This window comes from Lemur catta, chromosome 13 (genome assembly GCF_020740605.2).
Source record: "Lemur catta isolate mLemCat1 chromosome 13, mLemCat1.pri, whole genome shotgun sequence".
Lineage (NCBI taxonomy): Eukaryota > Metazoa > Chordata > Mammalia > Primates > Lemuridae > Lemur > Lemur catta.
In genome coordinates this window covers 23,099,145-23,121,058 of record NC_059140.1, presented here as the reverse complement: position 1 = coordinate 23,121,058, position 21,914 = coordinate 23,099,145, and the positions used below count along the sequence as shown (strand labels likewise).

General features: G+C 41.5%; 1 protein-coding gene across 11 annotated transcripts in view; it reads right to left on the bottom strand.

Annotated features, from left to right (window-relative positions):
* Window positions 1–21,914, bottom strand: part of DOCK9 (dedicator of cytokinesis 9) — a 266,081-nt gene that overhangs the window by 25,505 nt on the left and 218,662 nt on the right. For 3 of the 11 annotated variants that reach the window (XM_045567090.1, XM_045567092.1, XM_045567091.1), the window contains exons 38-46: window positions 21,197–21,333; window positions 12,974–13,089; window positions 7,589–7,726; window positions 7,292–7,474; window positions 5,742–5,855; window positions 5,405–5,620; window positions 2,651–2,708; window positions 1,681–1,758; window positions 126–232 (exon numbers count right to left, since the gene is read on the bottom strand). In XM_045567090.1, coding sequence (XP_045423046.1) covers window positions 126–232; window positions 1,681–1,758; window positions 2,651–2,708; window positions 5,405–5,620; window positions 5,742–5,855; window positions 7,292–7,474; window positions 7,589–7,726; window positions 12,974–13,089; window positions 21,197–21,333 — 1,147 coding nt within the window. Of the gene's footprint in view, window positions 1–125; window positions 233–1,680; window positions 1,759–2,650; window positions 2,709–5,404; window positions 5,621–5,741; window positions 5,856–7,291; window positions 7,475–7,588; window positions 7,727–12,973; window positions 13,090–20,602; window positions 20,647–21,196; window positions 21,334–21,914 lie in introns of all 11 variants that reach the window. The other 8 variants (XM_045567093.1, XM_045567094.1, XM_045567095.1 and 5 more) reach the window with 5 other exon arrangements.

Below are 21,914 nucleotides of genomic sequence, written 5' to 3'. Positions count from 1 at the left end.
TGCTGCTCTGTTCCGGAGCTCAGTGTGCTAGTGGCAGGGAGACAAGCCTGGTGTGACAGGCGGGCAGGGGAGCAGGCTCCCAGAAGCCCGAGTCCTTGAACACCCACCTGAGCGCGAGCACTCACCTCGTTGAAATGGACGTCCTGCATCCCGACGTCTTCCATCATGGAGGCCTCCTCGTCTATGTTCGGGGTGATGACCCTGAAGGCTGTGCATCCCTGTCTACACATGCCTAGGAATTGAGGGAGCAGCGGAGAGAGCCAGAGTTAGGGACCTGCACGTGGGTGAATCTTGTGGGTTCTTCCCGCCCTGTGTGTGTCTGTGTTGAATGAAATAACTGACTTTGAAATCTCTCAGGTGTCAGGCCAGCATTCACATAGGCACCTGGGGACCACATGTGCTTTTCTTCATTCACTTCCCCATACGGAACTCTCACCTCCTGGACTATCTTTTTTGTCCCTTTGTTTTTAACCCACCTTTATTAAAATGTATGCAATCTTTTAATAAACTATACATAAACTGAGAAATAAGCATTCAGTCAAATGAATAGCAAAATATTAATAGCAAATAAATGAAAATTTGATTTGGTTAAGATGGCCCATGCTCAGATACCAAGAAATATTAAGAAGCCAAAGCCCATAAAAGAGAAATGTATGACTCAAAAATAACTGTTTCCTTCAAACTATCATCTCACACCCACTCTGGCCAGGGGAAAACACATAACTCAGATTAGAACGTCCCTTCCTCCTTCCTGAGGCAGTCTGCAAAACCCAGCTGTAACTCAACAGTGGTCACTATGAGCAGACAGGCTGCTTTAACTTGTCCCCACACCGGCCACCTCAGGGTGAGGAGGGGCCTTTTTCTCCGTGTAACTGAGGAGCTGGACCAACAGAAAACACAGATGCTGCAGGGGCTCAGGCACTCTGATTCTCTAAGGGGCACTGGTGTACATGTGGAGGTGGGAATCGATGTCTGGGATATGGATAAATTCCTTAAGCAGTGACAGCCTATTTGGGGCCTTTACTCATCTTGGCATCATTGGGCAACAGCTTAAAGTCAGTTGGACAATGTCAGCTGTGCAAAAGGCTCAAGTGAAGGACTGGAAACGTTCTGCTACTCTATCACAAGATGCCTATTCACAATAAAACAAAACAGAAGTCAAAACTTGAACTGAGACCTCCCGTATCTAGGGAAAAGGAGGAACACAGAGTATTTTAAAATCAAGCCTTGAAAAGGTTGATCCTAGAGTCAGAGATTTTTCTGGTGCACATGGAGATCCAGGTTTCCATGTCATTCATGGGTTATCTAGCATCTGTCACTATCCCAGTTTACCTTTGCTTTTATTTTTTTATATGGAAACAAGAGTCCTTAATGAAAAGCATTAATTTAGGAGCTTGATGATATATTAACATATAAAAAATAAAATGAAAAAAACCAACCACCCATGCTTTAGGCTACCATATAACTCAGCTCCAATGCAATAACGAAAATGGTGGCCAAAGTGCCTTCCTCTCGTGCCCACAGGAACAGATGGCCAGCCCACCGGAGAGCCCAGGAGAAGGGAGGGAAGGAGAGTGAAGTCTGTCCATGCAAAGTTGAAAGGGAAAATCCCCACACCATTGAACGGCATGTGACAGAGCAGGAGGGGCCCCTGGGGGCCGGGCTGACCCTCAGGCTCACCTCCCCGGCTCCTCCTCTGGCAGGTGCCATGGCTGCAGGGGAAGAGGGGCGGCCCCCGCCGAGGCGCTACATCTGCTTCTAAACGTGAGGAAACGTACCACCTGATGAACAGTCTCATAGCAAACAGCACTGGTGTTAAGTGAACATGGAGCCCTTCTTTTGGGCTCTGATAGTCCATTCCAAATAGCCAGCTATACCAGAAATATACATTTTGTGACCTCAGCATCTATGGTTTTATACAATTTCTCACTTTGTAAATATACTCCTCATCAGCCCACATCTGGTGCTCTCTAGCATTACATGTGCAGACGACTACCATTTCTAAGAATCTCAAGATTCCAAAAACAAATGCCACAGCTGGGGGTTGTGCTGATTTTGAAATGGAAATGAGCACTTGGTATTTAACTAAAAGGAACCCACGGAAGAGTTCAGGGCCTGCTAATCTGGGAACAACTGGGTAATGCACAGATGAGCATCCCTGGCCCCCTCTCCCTCCACTGGGAGGCGAGGTTTCCACCAGCGAGGCTGCCCTCTCACACAACAAAGCCAGCTGGGCTGCATTCCGGAAAATACTGTCTGATAATCTCCCATTACAACTTTTTGATTGGAAATATTGGTAATAGTTCCAGTGGGAACTGTCTTAAGAGAAAATAAAATCTCTTAAGCTCTAGATTGGCCAGTCAGGGACATGCAGATGCAAAGCTCATTAACTAGTTTTTGTAGGATGGAAACATTAAAAGAGCTTCCATGACAACGTACCATCTACTTTTCTCTTTAGTACTGGCATTTCTGCTGTGCCTACCAACTCAAGCAAATGTCATGTCAAGGAATAAAACAATGAACATCACATACACACAACCCCCCCCCCCCGCCCTCACCCAGCTTCGAATCTTCCTGAATGGCTCTCACTTGTCTCTGCTGCTTTGCATAGTTTTATACTCATTTCATAAAACACAGGATAATTCCTTACCTTTCCGTGTGAGATATTCTGCCACCAGGGCTGTTACGTGAACATAGCACATTGCTGCCTATAACAAAAGACACATGCCTCAGAATCACCATTTATAAGAGCACATCGTCATGCTCACAGACAGAGATCTACTGAATGCATGTACTTATATCAGATCTTGGAGAACCAACTAGTATTTCTACAGGTAATATCTTCTGAAAAAAAAGTGGAACCACTCACATAAACTAAAAATTTGGAATTCATTGGGAATTGAGACAAATGGCAGTAAATTTGCTAAGGCTTGCTTCTATGTAGAATTATTACATTTTAATGTAAATGATAAAACAGCATTTTTTCTAATGTTAATATTCCCAATATGTTTGTATCATTTTTCTTAAAGCAAAAAAAGGACCATTTGAAGAGAAGGCACACTCCTCCTTAGATTCTGAAGGAATGGCTCAAATTTCACATGCTAATATATTTTTCTCTTGACTTGAAAAAAGAGCAAGCTGTAATTTTTTCCAAACATAGAATTCTAAATAAAAATCCTAATTCGATCTTAAATGAGTAACATTACAAATATGTTAAAATGAAAGAAAGAATAAAAACTAAATTACTGTCACCAAGTTGGCATAGTATTATAAAAATCAAAGACAGTTGTTGGAAGTAAACCCCCTGCAAGGCTCTAATGCCTGAGACCACGCTCCTGCCAGCTGGGTGGCCACCGCCATGTGGTGCCCTCACCCAGGGCCTCGCCCCTAGCTAGCCACACACCAGCAAAGGCTGCTCGATGTGCACGTGTGGCAGCATAGCACGCACTCTGAGCCATGCAGAGAGGAGTCTGTTAGAGAATTAGAATCATGCTGCTGCCCGATCTGTAGAGGCCGGGAATTCGCTCCTCCCATCACATAACCCTCCCTACAGTGCACGTCAGGAGGGTGTGCACACAACAGCCAGGCAAATACCTGACAGTTCACAGAGCAACTACACAAAACCAAGTGTGGCTGGGCAATAAGAAATCTTGTAAATTAGCTGCTTTAGTGCCTTATTTACAGGGTATACTGGGTTGGACAGCATCCCCCCCAAATTCATATCCTTCCTGGAACCTCAGAATGTGATGTTATTTGGAAACAGTGTTGTGGTAGATGTAATTAGTTAAGATGAGGTCACACTGGTGTACAGTGGGCCCTAAATTCAATATGACTGGTGTCATAAGAAGAGGAAAAGAGACAGAGGGACACAGGCTCATGGGAGAGAATGCCACGTGACCATGGAGGCAGAGACTGGAGTGACTTGTCTACAAGCCAAGGAACATCAAGGATTGCTGGCAACATGAGGTCTCAAGAGACAGGCATGAACAGATGCTCCCTCAGAACATTCAGAGAGAGAGTGTGGTCCTGGTGACATCTTGATTTAGGACTTCCAGCCTCCAGAACTGTGAGAGAATAAATTCCTTTTGTTATAATCCATGCAGTTTTTGGTACTTTGTTATGGCAGCCACATGAAACTAACACACAGAGAAAACAACTGAAACAGCTGAAGCTCAGTGAGTTTTTTTTTTTTTTTAAAGAGACCTGGGGGCCGGGCGTGGTGGCTCATGCCTTTAACTCCAGCACTTTGGCAATGAGCTATGATTGTGGGGAGGACAGAGCAAGACCATGTCTCTAATAAAAAGAAATAACAAATAAATAAATGAATGAAACATGGGCCACACAAATCATCAAAAAAAATCTTAAATTCTGAGAATGATAGAAAAATTACTACTAACTACTACCACCACTGCTTAGTAATTCCTTTTTGTTATGGCTAATGTGTAGTTTATATTACATTTATGGTGAAACAATTCTCATGTTATGTGTACTTTTTAGCACACTAGACTTCTTGAAAAGTAAATATGTAAAAAAGAAAAAAAAGGTAAATTTTTCAGACTTAGAACATAATTTTACTAATTTAAACAGCTACAGAAGTTTCAAAGTCAAAGCTCGCTTGCTTTTGTAATACTGTTGATCCTAATAGTACTGGTGCCTAAATGCCTCAGGTATAGACCCTGAAGTTCTCACGGGAACACAGAACCTGCCCTATAGCCTACTGTTTTCTTTAATTCCCCATTTTGTAGATGATGTCATCCAGGCATAGGGGGTTAAAAAACAGGCTGAATGTCACAGTCAGTAAATATTGGATTTTGGATTCAAAGTCTGTCTCCGGAGTGCACACACCTAACTCCCAGCCACGCAGTATACTTATTGCAACACACCAGCTCTGTACAGAAGGGAATGCTCGAATATCTACTGCACCCACAAAAGGAGATGGACTACCTCAAAAAGGGAAAAGTGCTGTCCTATCATTGCCTTAATAATAGGAAAAATTAATTTTACCATAAAATAGCTAAATTTTAGAACTACAGAAGAGTTTTGATGTAGAATTTGATGTGTATTTTAATTAGCAGGCAACTATATGAATATGTATATGTATATATATATATTTTTTTATTTCAGCTCATCATGGGGGTACATAAGTTCAGGTTATATACATATATTTTAAGAGCTTCCAAACAATGCTCTTCTGCAATGAAAATAACCCCTTACAATTTGTTTTAAATTATCGAAATGCTCAGATAATTATGAGGTCACCCTAAGCCTAATACTGTTCAAAGTATTGCCTATTTTTAATTGCCTGCTTTTGATGGAGGGGACAATTTTCCTCAAAACTGGCTTCATTTAGTGAATGGGGCATCATTTTTCTCAAAAACCCAGGTCAAGTGGCAGGCATGGGTACCTCTGAGAGATCCCCGTTTTTGACGTGGATCCTGGCCATGCTGTCGAGCCATGTCTTCCTGAGCTCGGGGGTGCTGGCGTAGGACTTCGCTAGACTGTACTGGAGGTCCACCAGCATCTCCGGGTCATTCTCATGCTCCTTCATCTGGGCGGTGGCCATCAGAACCGTGCGTATCCTTTTGGTCAAGTCCTTCACGTCGGAGGAGAAGCTGGTGTGCTAAAGCAGGGATGGAAGAAGGAAAGACATGTGGCACCATCTGCTTTCGCCTATCCACACGCACCTCAGAGGATGAGGCAGAGTCTTGGGGTGAAAACGAACATGGGGCTGGGCCACCTACCTTGATGAGCCGGTCACTATTGGCGCAGTTGTTGATGATGGACAAGGACTGCTGGAATCTGGTTCCTCCAATGCCAACGACATCTGCTATCAGCTGGCTGACGGAAATAATGACCTAGGGACACACAAATGTGAGCAAATAAATTCTCCTTCAAATGACTGCCCAGGCCGGGTTTGTGTGTCCAGGTAGGAGGTGCCTGAGGACAGGGTGAAGGTGGGATGTTTTGAGCAGGGATCATTCCAGAGTAGGAAATGATGTCAGGGGCATTTTTCCCCCCATTTTAAGAATTATTCCAGAAGGTGATTTTGCTATCTGTAAGTATTTCATTTGCAAAGCAAAATGCTAATGAGGAGAATACAGGAGAACGAGGAGCAGCTCAGCTCATACCACTTGGATAGTTACCTACCTACTACCTTCTCTAATAAAATGGAGACCTTATTATTGATAGCCTCAGTTTTCAGTTTGAACTTATATGTATTAAACATGCAATAGGTAGATTTCCCTTTGCATTTTTATCAGAAAATGTGTACATACTGACTATGCAACAGGAGACACTTCCTTTTTTTGGGTCTATGAATACCGCTGCCTTTACCCAGCTGCTCGAGCTAAAACATAAAGGCCATTCTTATTTCCTCGTTTGCCTTTACCGTACCCAGGTATAATCAATCACCAAGTGTTGTCAACTCAATCTCCTTTCTAACCTCACCATCCCTGATTCAGGACACCCTCCTCTCTGTCCTAGATCTGACAATGGTTTCTTTAGCTGAAGTCTAGACTCCCCTGATCCGTTCTCAACACTGGAGTCCAGGAGATCCTCCAAATATACTATGATTCAGATACACAATGATGTGTCCTCCTCAACACCTTCTCATTCATGTTGTCAACTCCACAATAAGGAACTTCCCCAGCTCCCCAGAGGGGCCCCTGCCATAGTGAATTCATGGGCTGGAACATTTTGCTACTCTGCAACTGCTTACCCCATTCAGCCCTCACGTCCTCTGGGAAGCCACCCTGGTCCCCTGGCCAGGTGCCCCTCCTGGCACACTCAAATTCCTCTTTGACAGCACTGGCCACACTGCACAGAGAGACCTCCATGAGGGCCAAGAGAGCATTCTCTTTTGTTCATTCTTGTATCCATGAATCCTAACATGTAGTAGCCTGGTTCTCAGAGCAGAGAATTTAGCATGCTTTCACTCTTGAGGGATAGCAGATGTGTTCTGTGGTTAAAAGAATCACATTGGTTGGGCTTTTGGTTTCTTACCTGTTTACTATTGTACATTCTCACATAGGCTCTGGTATTTCTTGACTCCATAGAATTTCCAATACTGATTTAATATTTAAATGTGGATTTACCAACAGAAATGTACCTTGGGTCCAGATCTTAACAGCATGGAGCATGAAATAAACCAAGCCAGCAAATACAACTGCCCAATTTTCCATCTCGGGGCCCGATCTCACAGTATCTTTATGATGAGGTAAATTGGTAAATGTTCCTGCTAGAACAGGACTCCACAGAGTAAATGTGCACAGGAAAGCTAACCCACACGCACTTGCAGATGTGTCCGGACAAAGGACTTCTTTCCAGTGTAGTCAAAGTTGTTCCTCATCAGGAAGTAGAGCAGCTGCGAGGCCTCAGTTCTGATGGAGCTCAGCTTGGAGTTACAGCACTTGAGAATCTCATAGCACAGAGCGGCGCACATGTCCGCTCTCCCTTCATAGAACGTTGAGGGAAACTATGTGGGTTGAGAGGAAGCAGATAAAGCACAAAAAGGTCAGTGCTTGGTAACATGCTCTTCAACTTCAGGTGGAAGAAGAAGCGTGTGGCAATCGCTGATGATGCAACTTACCTTATAAATTAAGGACCTTAAGGCAGTGAAGACATTTTTTAAAGCCGTTTCTGACTGATGTTTTTGAAGAAAACACAGGTAGACGTCAAAAACTTTTTTCATGAGAGGATTATGTCCATGGTCAGCCAAGAGCTGGTTCTTAAAACACACATTGACGCCTTTGTTAGTAAGACATACCAGACACTCTAGTAGGTTTCACACAATTTTCAGTCTCAAAGATTACATTTTCCAAGTGTTAAGACAAGTCATAATTTAAGCAAACTCTGCTATGAATCTTTTAGGAAAGCACAGAATTCTCTTGTAAAACAAATAAATCTACTATCATTAAATTTATGCTTTGGGGATAAACCTTCCAGAAAACTGTACTATAGTTTAAAGGACCACTGTTGTATAGTACTACTTAGGCTTCTATTTATTTAGTTTTACTGTACACCAGCGGGTGATGTTTGTGACATCTTAATTCCAACAGATAAATGTCACTGCAGGTGTGAGCTAATTATGAGCAGGGGAAAAAATACTGAAAGAAACAGAGCCTCTAAAAGGGGAGGTTTCCCCCCAGGCTTCTCACTTTGCTAAGCTATGAATAATCAGACAGCTTGGTAACGTGCAGAATGTACAGGCTTTGGTCAGGCACCATTTATCATGTGCACACATTTGCACAGGTAAACTGAGTCTCAGCATTCTCATCTATAAAAAAACAACCCTAAAACTGACCTTGAATGGCTATTGTGAAGACTTGAGGTCAAGTGTAGAAAGTGTCTGATGCATACTTTGGTCTAGCTCAGTAAGCAGCAGCTAGTAGGATTTTAATATTTCACAGATTTTACTTATCAAACAAAACAAGAGGACCACAATTAACTGTTCCTAATCATTCTTCAAGATTTTCTCACCTCAGTAGAAAATGCACCCTAATTAACCACTTTGGAAGCCTGGCTGGCTAAATCTCCCATCGACTGCAGAATATACACAGTAGCTAGAGGTGCAGCCCAGCAAGAAGCCAGCACGGAGCTTTGTGTCTAAACATGTGTGACACTAACGAGCACTGGCTTCAAATATGGACAAGTCTATATGAGCAAAGGTATGTGTTTGGGAAGAATATATGTGTGCATTCTGTATAAGAAGGCAAAAATGACTGTAATAAAAAAACGCCAGCCGGGCGCGGTGGCTCACGCCTGTAATCCTAAGACTCTGGGAGGCCAAGGCGGGCAGATTGTTTGAGCTCAGGAGTTCGAGACCAGCCTGAGCAAGAGCGAGACCCCGTCTCTACTAAAAATAGAAAAGAAATTATACGGACAGCTAAAAACATTATATATTTTTCTATATATATATAGAAAAAATTAGCCGGGCATGGTGGTACATGCCTGTAGTCCCAGCTACTTGGGAGGCTGAGGCAGGAGGATTGCTCGAGCCCAGGAGTTTGAGGTTGCTGTGAGCTAGGCTGATGCCATGGCACTCTAGCCCGGGCAACAGAGTGAGACTCTGTCTCAAAAAAATAAATAAATAAAAAATAAAAAAATGTCAAGAGGCCACTATCTCAAACCATCCTTACAATTTGGACAAATGAACAGGGATAACTTATGTCCACATAATTTTGCTACATAACAAATTATGGCTGGGGCTACAGTTTCAGAGCAAGACTTACCTCATCTTATTGTTAGAGGGAAAGTTTTACTCAAGGGATACATTCTAGTTTTTTAGGTCCAGTGAATTGCAGATGTATCACAGCTGGTGGGACACCTGGAATTCAGTGATCTTTATTTCATGAGATACTGAGGTACCATACTGAATTCCATCACGTAAAAGAGGACCACTTTAATAAGCAGAAAACATGACTAATTAAATCAATATGATACAACTCTCAACTATGAGCAACTATTCAAAAAAAGAGAAAGAGAACCTTTCAGGGAACAAAAATTCAACATTATTAATTTCTGAAGATCCAGGAACACAGAGGAAAACAAATTTAAACCTCGGGTGCCATAATGAGATATCTGGAACAAAGTAATTTAAGACAGCTAAGTCTTTTCGAGGCATACGGCATTTATTTTTATTTAGACATTGATTTAAAATAACTTTAATAAATTCAGCTTGGAGAAGAGTTGTTTCAGTTGCATATGCTCATCAATCACTAAGATGACCTAGATCTCGTATGTCATGGCAGCCCGGGGTCATGGCTATGCAAACCAGGTCACAAACTCCAACCACGCATGTGCTCCTCACCCTTTTGGTTCCTACTGTACCTGTGGTTCTGTGTTAGTTCTCACTGTGTAGATCAAATAAAAAAAGGCTCCAAATGGAATTGCTAAAAATTATTTTCAGATTAAATTTGTGAACACATTAAAAATATTATACAATAGTTAAAGGCCAGCATTGATTTGGGGCTGTGTTAATAAGAGGCATTATAAAATAGCCACAGAAGAACTGTATTTTTTTGCATATAACTACCTTAGTTTACAAAACACACCCTTTTATGTATTAAATAGCATAACATATGTGAAAGTACCCAGCATGGTATTTGGCAACTGATGAGTGCTTGGTAATTTTCTTCTTTCTCTATATGAGAGATCATTTAATTACCTTGATATTCACTCAGCTCATCTCTCTCATACACATAACACACACACACACACACACACACACACACACATTCACACACACCTGACTCAGTGGAATACAAGATCTCGGGCAGGCCAGTTTTGTAGTGATCTTGGGCAAATTTCCTACCTTGTCTCAGCCTCAATTTCCTTGTCTGTGGTATGTGAGCTAATCAGATCTACTAGGCAGAGCTGTTATGAAGATTAATGCCTGAGGCACAGAAGGCACTCAATAGATGGCAGGAAGCTAATATAATAATACATAACAACCAGAATCCAGGACTTAAATCTTTCAAACATTTTACCTTATTAAGACATTGATTTCTGGATTGTCTTTGGCAACTTATTAGATGTGGTCAATTAAGAGAGTCAGCAAAGACAGGGCTACACCTGTCAAAGATGATTTCCTTGCACAGAATGATGTCAGCTCACTCAATGTTAGCATGTTTCTGATATGCTTCAACTGATGCCTCAGTTGAGTAAATATCTGCAAAGGAAGATCCCAGTGGCTGTTGTGCCAGTGGACCTCCCACACCTGGGAGTCTAAGCCAGGTAAGCCTGTCCTACCACTGGGCCCAACACCCAGTAATGCCACATTTGCACCCTACATTTGCCCCTTCCCACTCTTTATGGGGGGTGCTGAGCTTTAAACACAAAACATTTTTGCACACAGACATACAGACTTTAATATAGATTGCCTTAGTTCTAAAGCTCAATCTTCCTTGGGCATTTCAGGGATCAAGGCCCTTTACCATAGGACAGAAAGGAGGGAACACAGGAAAAAGTGCTTGTTGCTAACCTTGAGTTAACGCTTGAGCTCCTACTACATAGTAGCTCCAGTCCCAGGATAGATGTTTTTGGATACTTCACATCAATCCATTTGTACTTCCACCTTACTGAGTAGGCATAATTGCCATGTTTTAGGTAAGGAAATCAGCACTACTAGATGTCAAGTAGACACAGCCCGAGGCTAAAAAGATGGCTAATGGTGGAGCTAGAATCTAGACATCACAGTATCTCCATACACACATTGGCTCCAAGTGTACTGGGGTCTGGTATATACCAGCAATGTGGGAGGCCCTCTCGGGTCATCTCTCTTAAAACTCACAACAGCCCTGTGAGGTAGAACCCATTTTTCCAACCTTACAGATGAGAAATCTTAGGTGTGCCGATACCAAGTAATACTAATAATTCTCTCAAAGACACTCAGCCCATAAGTGTCACCATCAGCTTTGAATCAGAAGTCATCAGATGCTCTTTGTTTTTCAGGAGTCAGAACCTACCTGGTGACCAGACATTTGGAGATCTGGGAACCTTGACAAATACTCTGCTTTAATGTTAAGCAAGCAATTTAAAGAGGCGCTGGGTAAGAACTGTAGGCTGTTCAGTAAGAAAACTGTCACTATTCTCAGGGGTGCCACCCAGGCTGCACTTGGCTGCATGTGTCCTTAGTTCACACTGTGATGCCAGCTCTGCACCTGCTCTGTGGCTCCATAATTTCCTGCTTTTAAATGTTGGGGCACAGGCAGAGAGTGGAAGAAACTGTTGCAACTGCAGTTCTGAACTTAAGGATTTATGTTTAGCACTGATACAGGTGTGCATGGCCAAATATTCACATTCAAAACCTTCGCTGCCTATTTCTATAAGAATTTTTAACTAAAAATATCCAAAAGAAATACAGGTTCCAAAATCTCTTTTATGGTTACAGTAGAGCCATGGTTCTCAAGCTGTAATGTTCGGGTCTCACACCAAGAGTTTCTGATTCAGTAGGTGTGGGTGGGGCCTAAGAATTTACATTTCTAACAGCTTCCCAGAGGTTGCAGCTGCTGCTGGCCTGGAGACCGTGCTTCTAGAGCCACTGTAGGAAAGGCTCCACGTAATAGGGCACTGCTCTCCTCCACCCCACTCCATACTCATTCTATTAGGGTTTGCAATTTCCTCATCTCTCAGCTGGGTTCCTAGTAATGACATCTCACAGGGACATGAGTGGGGTGGTGGCTAAGGAGAATAAAGATATATTAAAGTGACATAATATCACGGAAACAATTTTTACCCTTCCATATAAAGAAATGTGCTTTGTGAGTAGTGGAGATAAGTAAAACAGAATGACTTTGGTTATATTTCCCAAATATCCTTGCAAGTAAACAAACTGTTTCAATACTCACAGCATATTAACACCAATTCAATTTCCCCTTTCTATGCTGGCAATGGAAGTAATCATTTAGCAAGAATGGGAAGTGTTAGGTTCCTAAAAAGAAGAGAGTGGCTGAAGAGTCCACCTCCATTTACTTGAATATTACTTGCTAAAACTTAAAAACTAGACCAAAAAACCCTTTCATTTTCTATCTCTGAAAAGTTTTTATCATTTAATTTAGTAACAAACAAAATTTGAACAAATGTGTTTGTATTTATTGCTTCTCTCTATATAAATATCCAATTTTAATTGCTATAACATTTGAATATGTTTAAAGGTATTCAAGGCAGAGATGCCCGATTAGGTTCTTATATTTATCATCCTCAAGGTTCTAGCCAAGAGTTAGCTGCCTCCAGAGACTGTTTCCACCATGTCCAAGCATGTGGCACATGATGACCAGTCAGACTTTATCATATTCAAGTAATTCATTGTGGAATCATTTCTTTAAAGGAATTTAAGGATTAATGGTTTCCTTACAGGGGCAAAAACAGTTGCTAAAGTAAAAATACAACACAGTCAGTTTGTGCTGGTTGAGCTTAATAAGCAGAATGAATTTAAAAGAAGAACTCTGCCCCTGAGCAGCTGTTCGCTACTAACCTTAAATGCCAGTGTGAACAGGGAGAGGGTGTCCAGAGCCGTAAGGCAAACCTCAGTAGCAACGTTGGCTTCCAGCAATGACTGGTGAAGGACATCTGCGTCCGAGTGGCCGTAGCCTGCATGAATCATAGCACAAGATTACTGCCCTGCGGCTCACACTGCAGGGTGGCAGGATGGGATGGTCACAGTCAACTTTTGATTATTTACAGAAGGCCCACTTTGGAGCCTCACCTGTCTTTTTGGGTGGGGGGATTAGGGGAGTATTAATAATGTCTCCATTCAATTATAACTCTTTTTTAACTCTGGAAGGGCAATAACAACAGCAAACATTTATTATGCGCTTGCTGTGTGCCAGCCATGATTCTATGAACTTTGTACTTTATTAAACCCTTTTTGCAGATAAGGAAACAGAGGCACAGAAAGGTTAAACAACTTGTCTAAAGTCACATCACACAGGTAGTAAACAGTGGAGCCAGGACTCCCAGCAAGATAGGCATGGGACAATTCAGCAATCTGGCAGGAGTGCTGAGGGAGGCTGAGACCTCAAAGCTTCCTGTGCAGATGCAGGCGGCTGCATAGTGTGGACTTCAGAAAATTAGCCTGAGATTAGCCTGCTAGTCCCTGAATATAGCTTGCACTTACCAGCTGTGCAACCCTGGGCAAGTTCTCTGGCCTCTTTACACCCTGGTTTCCTCATCTGTAGAATGAGGATAATAACAGCATCTACCTCAAAGGCTTGGGGTGAGGATTAAATTTGTTAATATTTGTGAAGTTCTTAGAATAGTGCCTGACACATGGTGAGTGCTGGAAAAGGGTTAAGTCAGTAATTTCAAGATCTGCATTATCAGCTAGAATCATAAATGATAACCAAGAGTTGACTGCGCTGCTAAGAATATTCTACTTGCTTTAATAAAAAGCATAAAAGCCAACATGTCTGAAAGAAATGTTTAGGAAAAGGAAAGGACTTGAAGAATGTCATTTAAATTTAATCACACATAATCTAAATATAAACTGAAATCTTCTATATATGGCTGTAAATCAGTTTAGTACTAATATAAATGCACTTTGACACACAATTTGAGATATTAAATTACGAAATGGTATGCATTAGCAGAAATACATATAGGAATGCAAAGATGTTACAGTATTGGTCTAGAGTACAAAGAAAGATGGCAATATAATAAAACACCACGTAATGTCTTTCTCCAAGGAGCAAAAATAAATCAACACTTATTACTTAAGTAATTTTCCTAATACTCCAGAGAGGAAGACATTTTGTATACAGATCAAGAAAATGAAGTACAGAAAACCTAGGGAATTTTCTTGAGACCAGTAATGGGGGAAAAAAAACTACACTCCAAATTCTTTATCCCGGTCATATGTATCATATTACACATTATTAGGAGAAAGTAAAGAAACTAGCATGACATCATTTTGACTTAAATAAGTGTTAGAAATATAGAACGTTTTTTAAAAGGCTACAAAAAAAAGCTCTTTAAAGCTACAGAAGTGCTTTGAAAAATATGATAGTAACACTATTCTGCGCTTTTATCCAACTTTGCTTTGCTTTTACAACAGTGATTCTGAGGTTGTATGTTTGTGGGACGCGTTACTTCCACTCTGCAGCACAGCCAATGTCTGTCTTTAGCGAGGATCTGTAACACACTTGGCAGCACGCTACTTCTATTTCTTTTTATTTGTGCTTTTAGAAAGATGCATATGCTGGGGTACTAATATTAATTGTACTGCCTTCATATAAGCCAAGGCATTACTTCATTCAGTGAGGCTTGGTAAGACACAGACAATGAAAGAGGAAAGGAGATTGATGATTATTGTTAAAGTGACCACAACTGTGATAAGGGGGAAAAATACAACACCTGCTATCAGACCAACCAAAATCATCACATAGGTCAAAAGGACCCTTACTGAGGGCTGCCATTTGCCCCAAATGAGTTTGAGTCTGGGTTAAATTTTAACAAGGAACTTGCTTTGATTATTTTAGTTCTGTTCTTTCTCTGCACAGAACTATCCTTTTCTCTTTCTAGAAAAACCTAGTGGTGAAGGGCATCCAGGTGATCATTATAGATGAGATGGCCCGAAGAATTCCCACTGAATTTACCTACTTCTGGCTGAAAGCTTGGAACAATTAAAAATTAGAATTTAGAGATATGCTACTTTTTTTTTTTTTTTTTTTTGTGAGACAGAGTCTCGCTTTGTTGTCCGGGCTAGAGTGAGTGCCGTGGCATCAGCCTAGCTCACAGCAACCTCAAACTCCTGGGCTTAAGCGATCCTCCTGCCTCAGCCTCCCGAGTAGCTGGGACTACAGGCATGCGCCACCATGCCCAGCTAATTTTTTCTATATAGATTTTTAGCTGTCCAAATCATTTCTTTCTATTTTTGGTAGAGACAGGGTCTCACTCTTGCTCAGGCTGGTCTCGAACTCCTGACCTCGAGCGATCCACCCACCTCGGCCTCCCAGAGTGCTAGGATTACAGGTGTTAGCCACCGAGCCCGGCCTAGATATGCTACTTTTAAAACACATATAATCAATGGCCTGTGCTCATTATTATATAATTCTGTACATATGTGTGAAAATGTGATGACAAAATTTCTCTAAGCTATTACACCACCCAGAAGCCACTGCACTGTCTAATCTCCTTGAGTAAGAGTCAGAATCTGACGACCCTTGTCTGAGTTGCACAGGAATCTAAAAGAAATGATCCTTTTAGCCACAAGTTGTTATACTTTGCTTTTCCTTAAATTGTTCCATCTCAAATATCAGCAGATTACTGAGCTAATGTCATTTTTAAAAATCCCTAAAAATAGATGGCGGTGCAGAGCAGCTGTCCCCATCATAGGGACTGGAGACCGTACGTGAGTGAGGAAGACTTAATCAACGACCGCCATGTTATTGACCAACACAGCAAAACAAAACTGAGCTAGGAAATCCAAGAAACAGATCTCAAGAGGCAGAGAAATTTCTTATGTTAAGGGTCAGTGACTTTCAGAAAGCAGGTTAAGCAGCTTCTGATCCGGGCAAGTAAGCAGTACACTACTAATTTCCACCAGGGGACAGAGGTGTGGCATCGCACTGACGCCCTCTGCCCTTGCTGGCAGGGACAGAGGGGTAGGACTCTCTACGGATGAGCCTTCTCTTGCACGCACGTTCTGGGTTGCATTAGAATCCTTTGGATTCACTGCTTAACTTTACACAATTTTCACTCTATTGTCACTCTGAGAAAAGACTTATTGTAAAGCCCCCAAAGCTTTTAAACGCTCCTGGGCCAAAGACGAGATTTCGCTCCCTAATGTCATCTGCTAGGTTTAGATTTCATTAATGTCACTCTGTTTTATAAATTCATGTTACCGGAACAGCTCAGTTCAATAACACTGAACACATCTGTACACTCTTCCTCCCTCCCACTGCCCTGACATGAAGTAACGCAGTGGGCAGAAGCCTGATCCTGGGCCACAGGCCTTTTCTGAATGTCAGAGGATGTTTGGGACAGAAGGGTAGATCAGACACACATTCCCAGGAGGCACTTCCATTTCGATAGCTGCCTTTACCCTTCGTGAAACAAAAATTCTTATTTTCATTTTGACTTTTTTCTTCAGGCCCATAATTTGAATCCAGAAAAACAGTAACTTTTATGAGAATATCAATACTGAACAATAAGGAATCCTCTTGTGAAAGAATTCCCCAAATGTGGAAGACCTAGTCTAGCTATATTCACTCACAGTGATATGGCTTTACTAAGTGCAAATATTTATGCAAAATATCAAACTGGTCAACTTCTGCACAATCTACTATTCATTTCCATCCCATTTTTATTGCTAAAAACATTTTCCTCACAGATGGGCAAGAAGTAGACAGTAGAATAAGAAGTAACATTCCAAGGCAAAAATGATGTGACTTGCTATCTGCCTTTTGATTCACACACTAAAAGTCTGTACTTCAGGATGTGGGTGCCATGCCATCAGCTCTCTTCCATGTGGAGCTCTTCAACCCAACAGTGACCTACATCTAAAAATGGGACTTTGTTAGAGCTATAGACCCCAATGTGTAAACACACTTGACTTAAGCACACCATACATTTTAAAGTCCTCTTTAAGGACATTACACATGACTGACTTTAAATGTGCACAGCACCAGACTTTCTCAATTCTGAGACCTCATCAATGGCAGACTCCCATACTAGATATAATATGGAAGATACACCCAGACTTTAGAAATATTAGAAAATGTGCAAAAATGTGCCTCAGAATCAAGGAAACATAGTTTTATAAACAAACATTTCATTTACTATCTTGAGTCTGTACTTTGAGAGCATCCAAGTACATTTTACCCAATTCTAAAGATATATCATGCATGCTTAGAAACTTTTGAAAAACATTAATTTTAATTCAGAGATCCACATGTTCTCTGTATTTTTAATATTAATTCAATGTTACGTACAGTAAAGGAATTTAATAATCACCTATATTCATTTTCTTGTGCTTCATAGACACCAAAGAACGTCAGAGTGAAATGAAGGTTCACAAGCCACATCTTTCAGCTCCTCATTGGACACTTAAGTGACCTGGACAATGTCCCCAACAGGCCCTCATGCAGTCTGTTTTCACAGCCCCAGCTACAGGCACCCACCTGGGCTTCACAGGCAGCTCAGCACCTGCCTGTTCTGTTAGAAAACACTTCAGTACTGACATGAAATCTAATGGTCCGCAACTTAACCCCATGACCTTAAGCTGCCTCTCTCTTATATTGAATTGTATTAAATACAGGTTTTCTTCATGTGTTCCTACCTCTTGGCTGGCTTTCCTCCAATCACACCAGTAGGCAATATGAATTATCAAGCAAATGAATTGAATATATTCCCAGAACACCACATAACATCAAAGTAAATATAAAGTGTTATTTTATATAATTTTTGCAAAAGTTTCACTTAGTTCCCCCTCACAATATGGTCTGTATATTTTACATGTAGCTACCACTCTCAATTTCCCCCCATAATGGGGTTTACGTAAAATAATCTACATATAGCTATCACTCTTCATTTGTCATTTGATACAAATCTCTTCTACTGACACCCAATGAGTACAGGTTAAACTCAGTAGCTCAATGCATAAATGTTTTAAAGATTTACTTTTCATATACTTGGGCAATGACCCAAACAACAATCCTGTCCTTTAAGAGTGTTTTTCAAATAGGTGAGACTATTTGGCCATAGCTGGATCTGCCATTCTCATTACTTCCCAGAAAAATTGAAGAGTAAAGGTAAGTCCTTGCTAGAGGTACATGCGTAGCCCACGTGGTGCCTTCTTCCATGCCCTGCTATCAGCGGGTGGTGGGGACAGCCTGCGGATGGTGCCCCACAGCCAGACCTACAAAGCACTCAGTTTTTTGCGGTCCTCTGCTGCTCCCTGCTGGTCAAGCTGAGGTTGACAAAGCCTTTCCTACTCCGACAGAGAGGAAGTGACGCAGATACATTAGGGTCTCTTCCTATTTTGATTCATTTCTGAAATAAATTCATTTTAGCCTCTGGTGTATCCCTGGCAAGTCTCTCACATATAGGATATGTGTCATATTGGTTGGCCCAACAGAAGGTATTGTATTCATTGTTAAATGTGATTTTTAAAAGAGACATATATGGCCACAAATTTCACATAAAATACCCAAGTACAGATGGAAACCGAAATGTATGTATATATGCATATACATGTTCATACACACATGTATACATACAATGCACACCCCCTTTTCTTTGCTGTTTGTGGCTGAGTTGATGATGTGGAGCTCAAAGAGCTAGCACAGGGAAAGGATGAAGCCACTCGAACACAATGAGGATTAGAGATGTACATGAAAACTGAACTCAGAGAAGATGCAATGATCTCACAGATATTAAAACCAATTTGGATGAGCAGGAATAGTGGGAACACAGGCGCGGGCTACACGCTGTCTACTGGCAAAGCAGGAGAACACATGACTGAGGACAGTGTATCACTGACAAATGACGGAAGCAAACAGGAGAGGCTGAAAGAGGAGGCAGGAGGATGGGGCTTTCTGTGGGTGGCTGGAAGAATGGAGATCAACCATGTTAGCCAGAGGGCATTTGGCAGCAACACAAGGCCAGCTGTCTCTCTCTTCCAATTCAAGCCGCCACACAAAACCCATTTACAGTGGGAAGAGCTGCTGCATATCTGAGTGGGTTACGGTTATTTATTCATGTGTGGATCATTCATTTAATTTCTTTTTCTGTGTTCCCTAAACGATTATCTTTATCTTTAGGTCTGCTTATGATTTTTTTTAAAAAAGTGCTTCAAAGTTTAGGAATTAATTTCAACTGACAGTGAGTTGGTCTCTGTGTTATATAAATTATCTAAGCAAAAGGAGGCCAGCAAGGGACTGGGGATTGAATTTCTGTTGCTAAAAAGGAAATGAAAACTAAAAATTACAAAACTCTTAGTTGTGTTTGCTTCAACCCATTGTCTACAGAGCTAGAAAAAGCTCCAACAGAGAAGATGTTAAAAAATCAAGTATTATAGCCTTAAATGTGTCATAAAATGTACATTCTACAGCTAAGTATAGAACTCAGAACTAGCACTTTATGGCTACCAATTCAGTGTGTGGCATACTGACATAATATTGTTTAAATTAGGCCTAGAATTTTATAGAGACAATACTCATTACATTTAACCCTGCTGGGGTGGAGGAGTAGGAAGCTGCTGTGTTTTGGTTCTTCATTTGTCTTACTTTGAACTATTATCGACACAAGGTTTTGGGAATATTGCCTTTACTCTTAGCCTATACCAAAAAACAGGTATGAAAAATCACAGTGAGTGGAATTCTTATAATTAGAAATGATGGGAAGTTATTAATAACCATATATTAAAGACAGCACTGGGAATGAGAACAAATAATGGTCTAGATAAAACAATAGCTGGCTATGTCATGCTCGGAGAGGAGATGGAATGGTTCAGAGAACACGATGCTAACAGAGCTAATAGAAATGGGATTTATTATAAATGATCACACAAATTTTTCATGTGCTGCATGGTTGGTTGGTTTGTTTGTTTGTTTTTGAGACAGGGTCGCACTCTGTTGCCCAGGCTGAAGTACAGTGGTGGCATCATCATAGCTCACTGTAGCCTCAAACTCCTGGGCTCAAGTGATCCTCCTACCTCAGCCTCCTGAGTAGCTGGGACTACAGGTGGATGCCACCATGTCTGGCTAATTCTTAAAAATTTTTTGTAGAGACAGGGGTCTCTCGATGTTGTTTAGGTTGGTCTCAAGCTCCCTGCCTCAAGAGATCCTCCCACTTCGGCCTCCAAAAGTGCTGGGATTACAGGCATTAGTCACCGTGCCTGGCCATGCATGGTTGATATCTTTCAGGTTTTCTACTTTGAGAAACCCTTAAGAAATGAAACACTTACATTTCTAGAAACAGCACATGATGCCACGTCCCTTCTGGTAACTGATAAAAGTAAATTAAAAATATGCTCCCACATTTTGGCAGAATCTTTACTGTGAAGTTAGAAAGCCCCAAAGTTAGGAAGGCGAGATGAACAAAAAGGTCTTGGCTTGCAAGTGAAGCGGCCTCGTAAGCAGACTTCAACCTGATTAAATCTTACCATTGTCTACAGAAATTCCAAGCACACTTGATATCTTTCTCACACTGAAAACACAGAAAAAGTCACTTTGTTATTGGATGCTTCTCCACACCCTTACAAATTGATTCAAGGGTTTTATGTTTTCATAGCAGTGAAGGATTAAAATCCATCCAGAGCTGGAATGTCAGAATGTGGATGCTTGATCAATTACATGCACAAGATCAGGATAGGTGAAAGGAATCTGTCCCAGATGTTCTCAGGAGTTGCAGGACAAAATCAATAAGTTGGCTACAGGCAATGAATCCAAACATTATGGTTAAAATACCAGAAAATGTCTGGCTACTGAACCTGCCAAATTTTGTTTTGGGGACAGGGCAAAGGGTCTAGCACTTTTAGGTTTGGTGCCGTAGTTGAGCATGTTCCACATTGTGTCACTCCCAAATGCTGAGCACTCTCCTCCAGGGAAGGGAACTGTGCCATGAGCTCTTCATCCTACTCGCTTTGAGCTGGAAGAAAAATCGAGTTGGTAACGTGGTATGGTGTGGCCTGGGGCTCTCCCCTCTGAGATGGCACATGAGATGGCTGGCTGTTATGATGGTATGTCATGGGACTTACTGTGGTTAAAAGTGAGAGAGTTATCCAGGCTGCCCAGCTGCTGCAATCTGGCATGCATCATTCCTGTTCTGTTACGGGAAACAGGCAATGTCTGAGACTTTCGATCATGAACTATGGGTCCCAACCCCTCCTGGTTCCTGCAACATGAGTGAAATGGGATAGAAGCAAAAGTTAGACGTGTTATACCGCAGCAAGACGGGGAGTGTTAGTGAAGCCACGACATGGCACGAGGGAGACGGCCACACACTGACTGAGCCAGCGGAGCAGCCAGAGACACAACCAGGCGGCAGCTCTTAAAGTATTCACAGCAAAGCACCTGACAGCCCAGAAGCAAAAATCAGGCCAAAGCAGAGACCTTTTTCATTTTTATAAAGTACTTTAGAGATGCTACTTTTAAGAAAGTGAGCATCACTCCAACATAGTGCTAAAAGTTAGGGTTCTGACAACTGTCAAAACACATCATTAATCTTTTTGGATTATATATGTTCTAAATGAACAAAAACTTTTTTTTTTAAATTGAAAAATGCATTGGAAGAAACAGAACGAACATGCAATGGGAGGGATTATATGAGGCAGTTTGAACACCTTTATTCTTACCCAAGCAGGAAGGAGAAGAGCCACACACTTTGTTAAACTTGTCAGCAGTCAAGTAGAGAAAACAGAAAAGTGATCTGGGTTAGCAATCAAACAGCTAACTTCCTACTGTGTACCATCACCA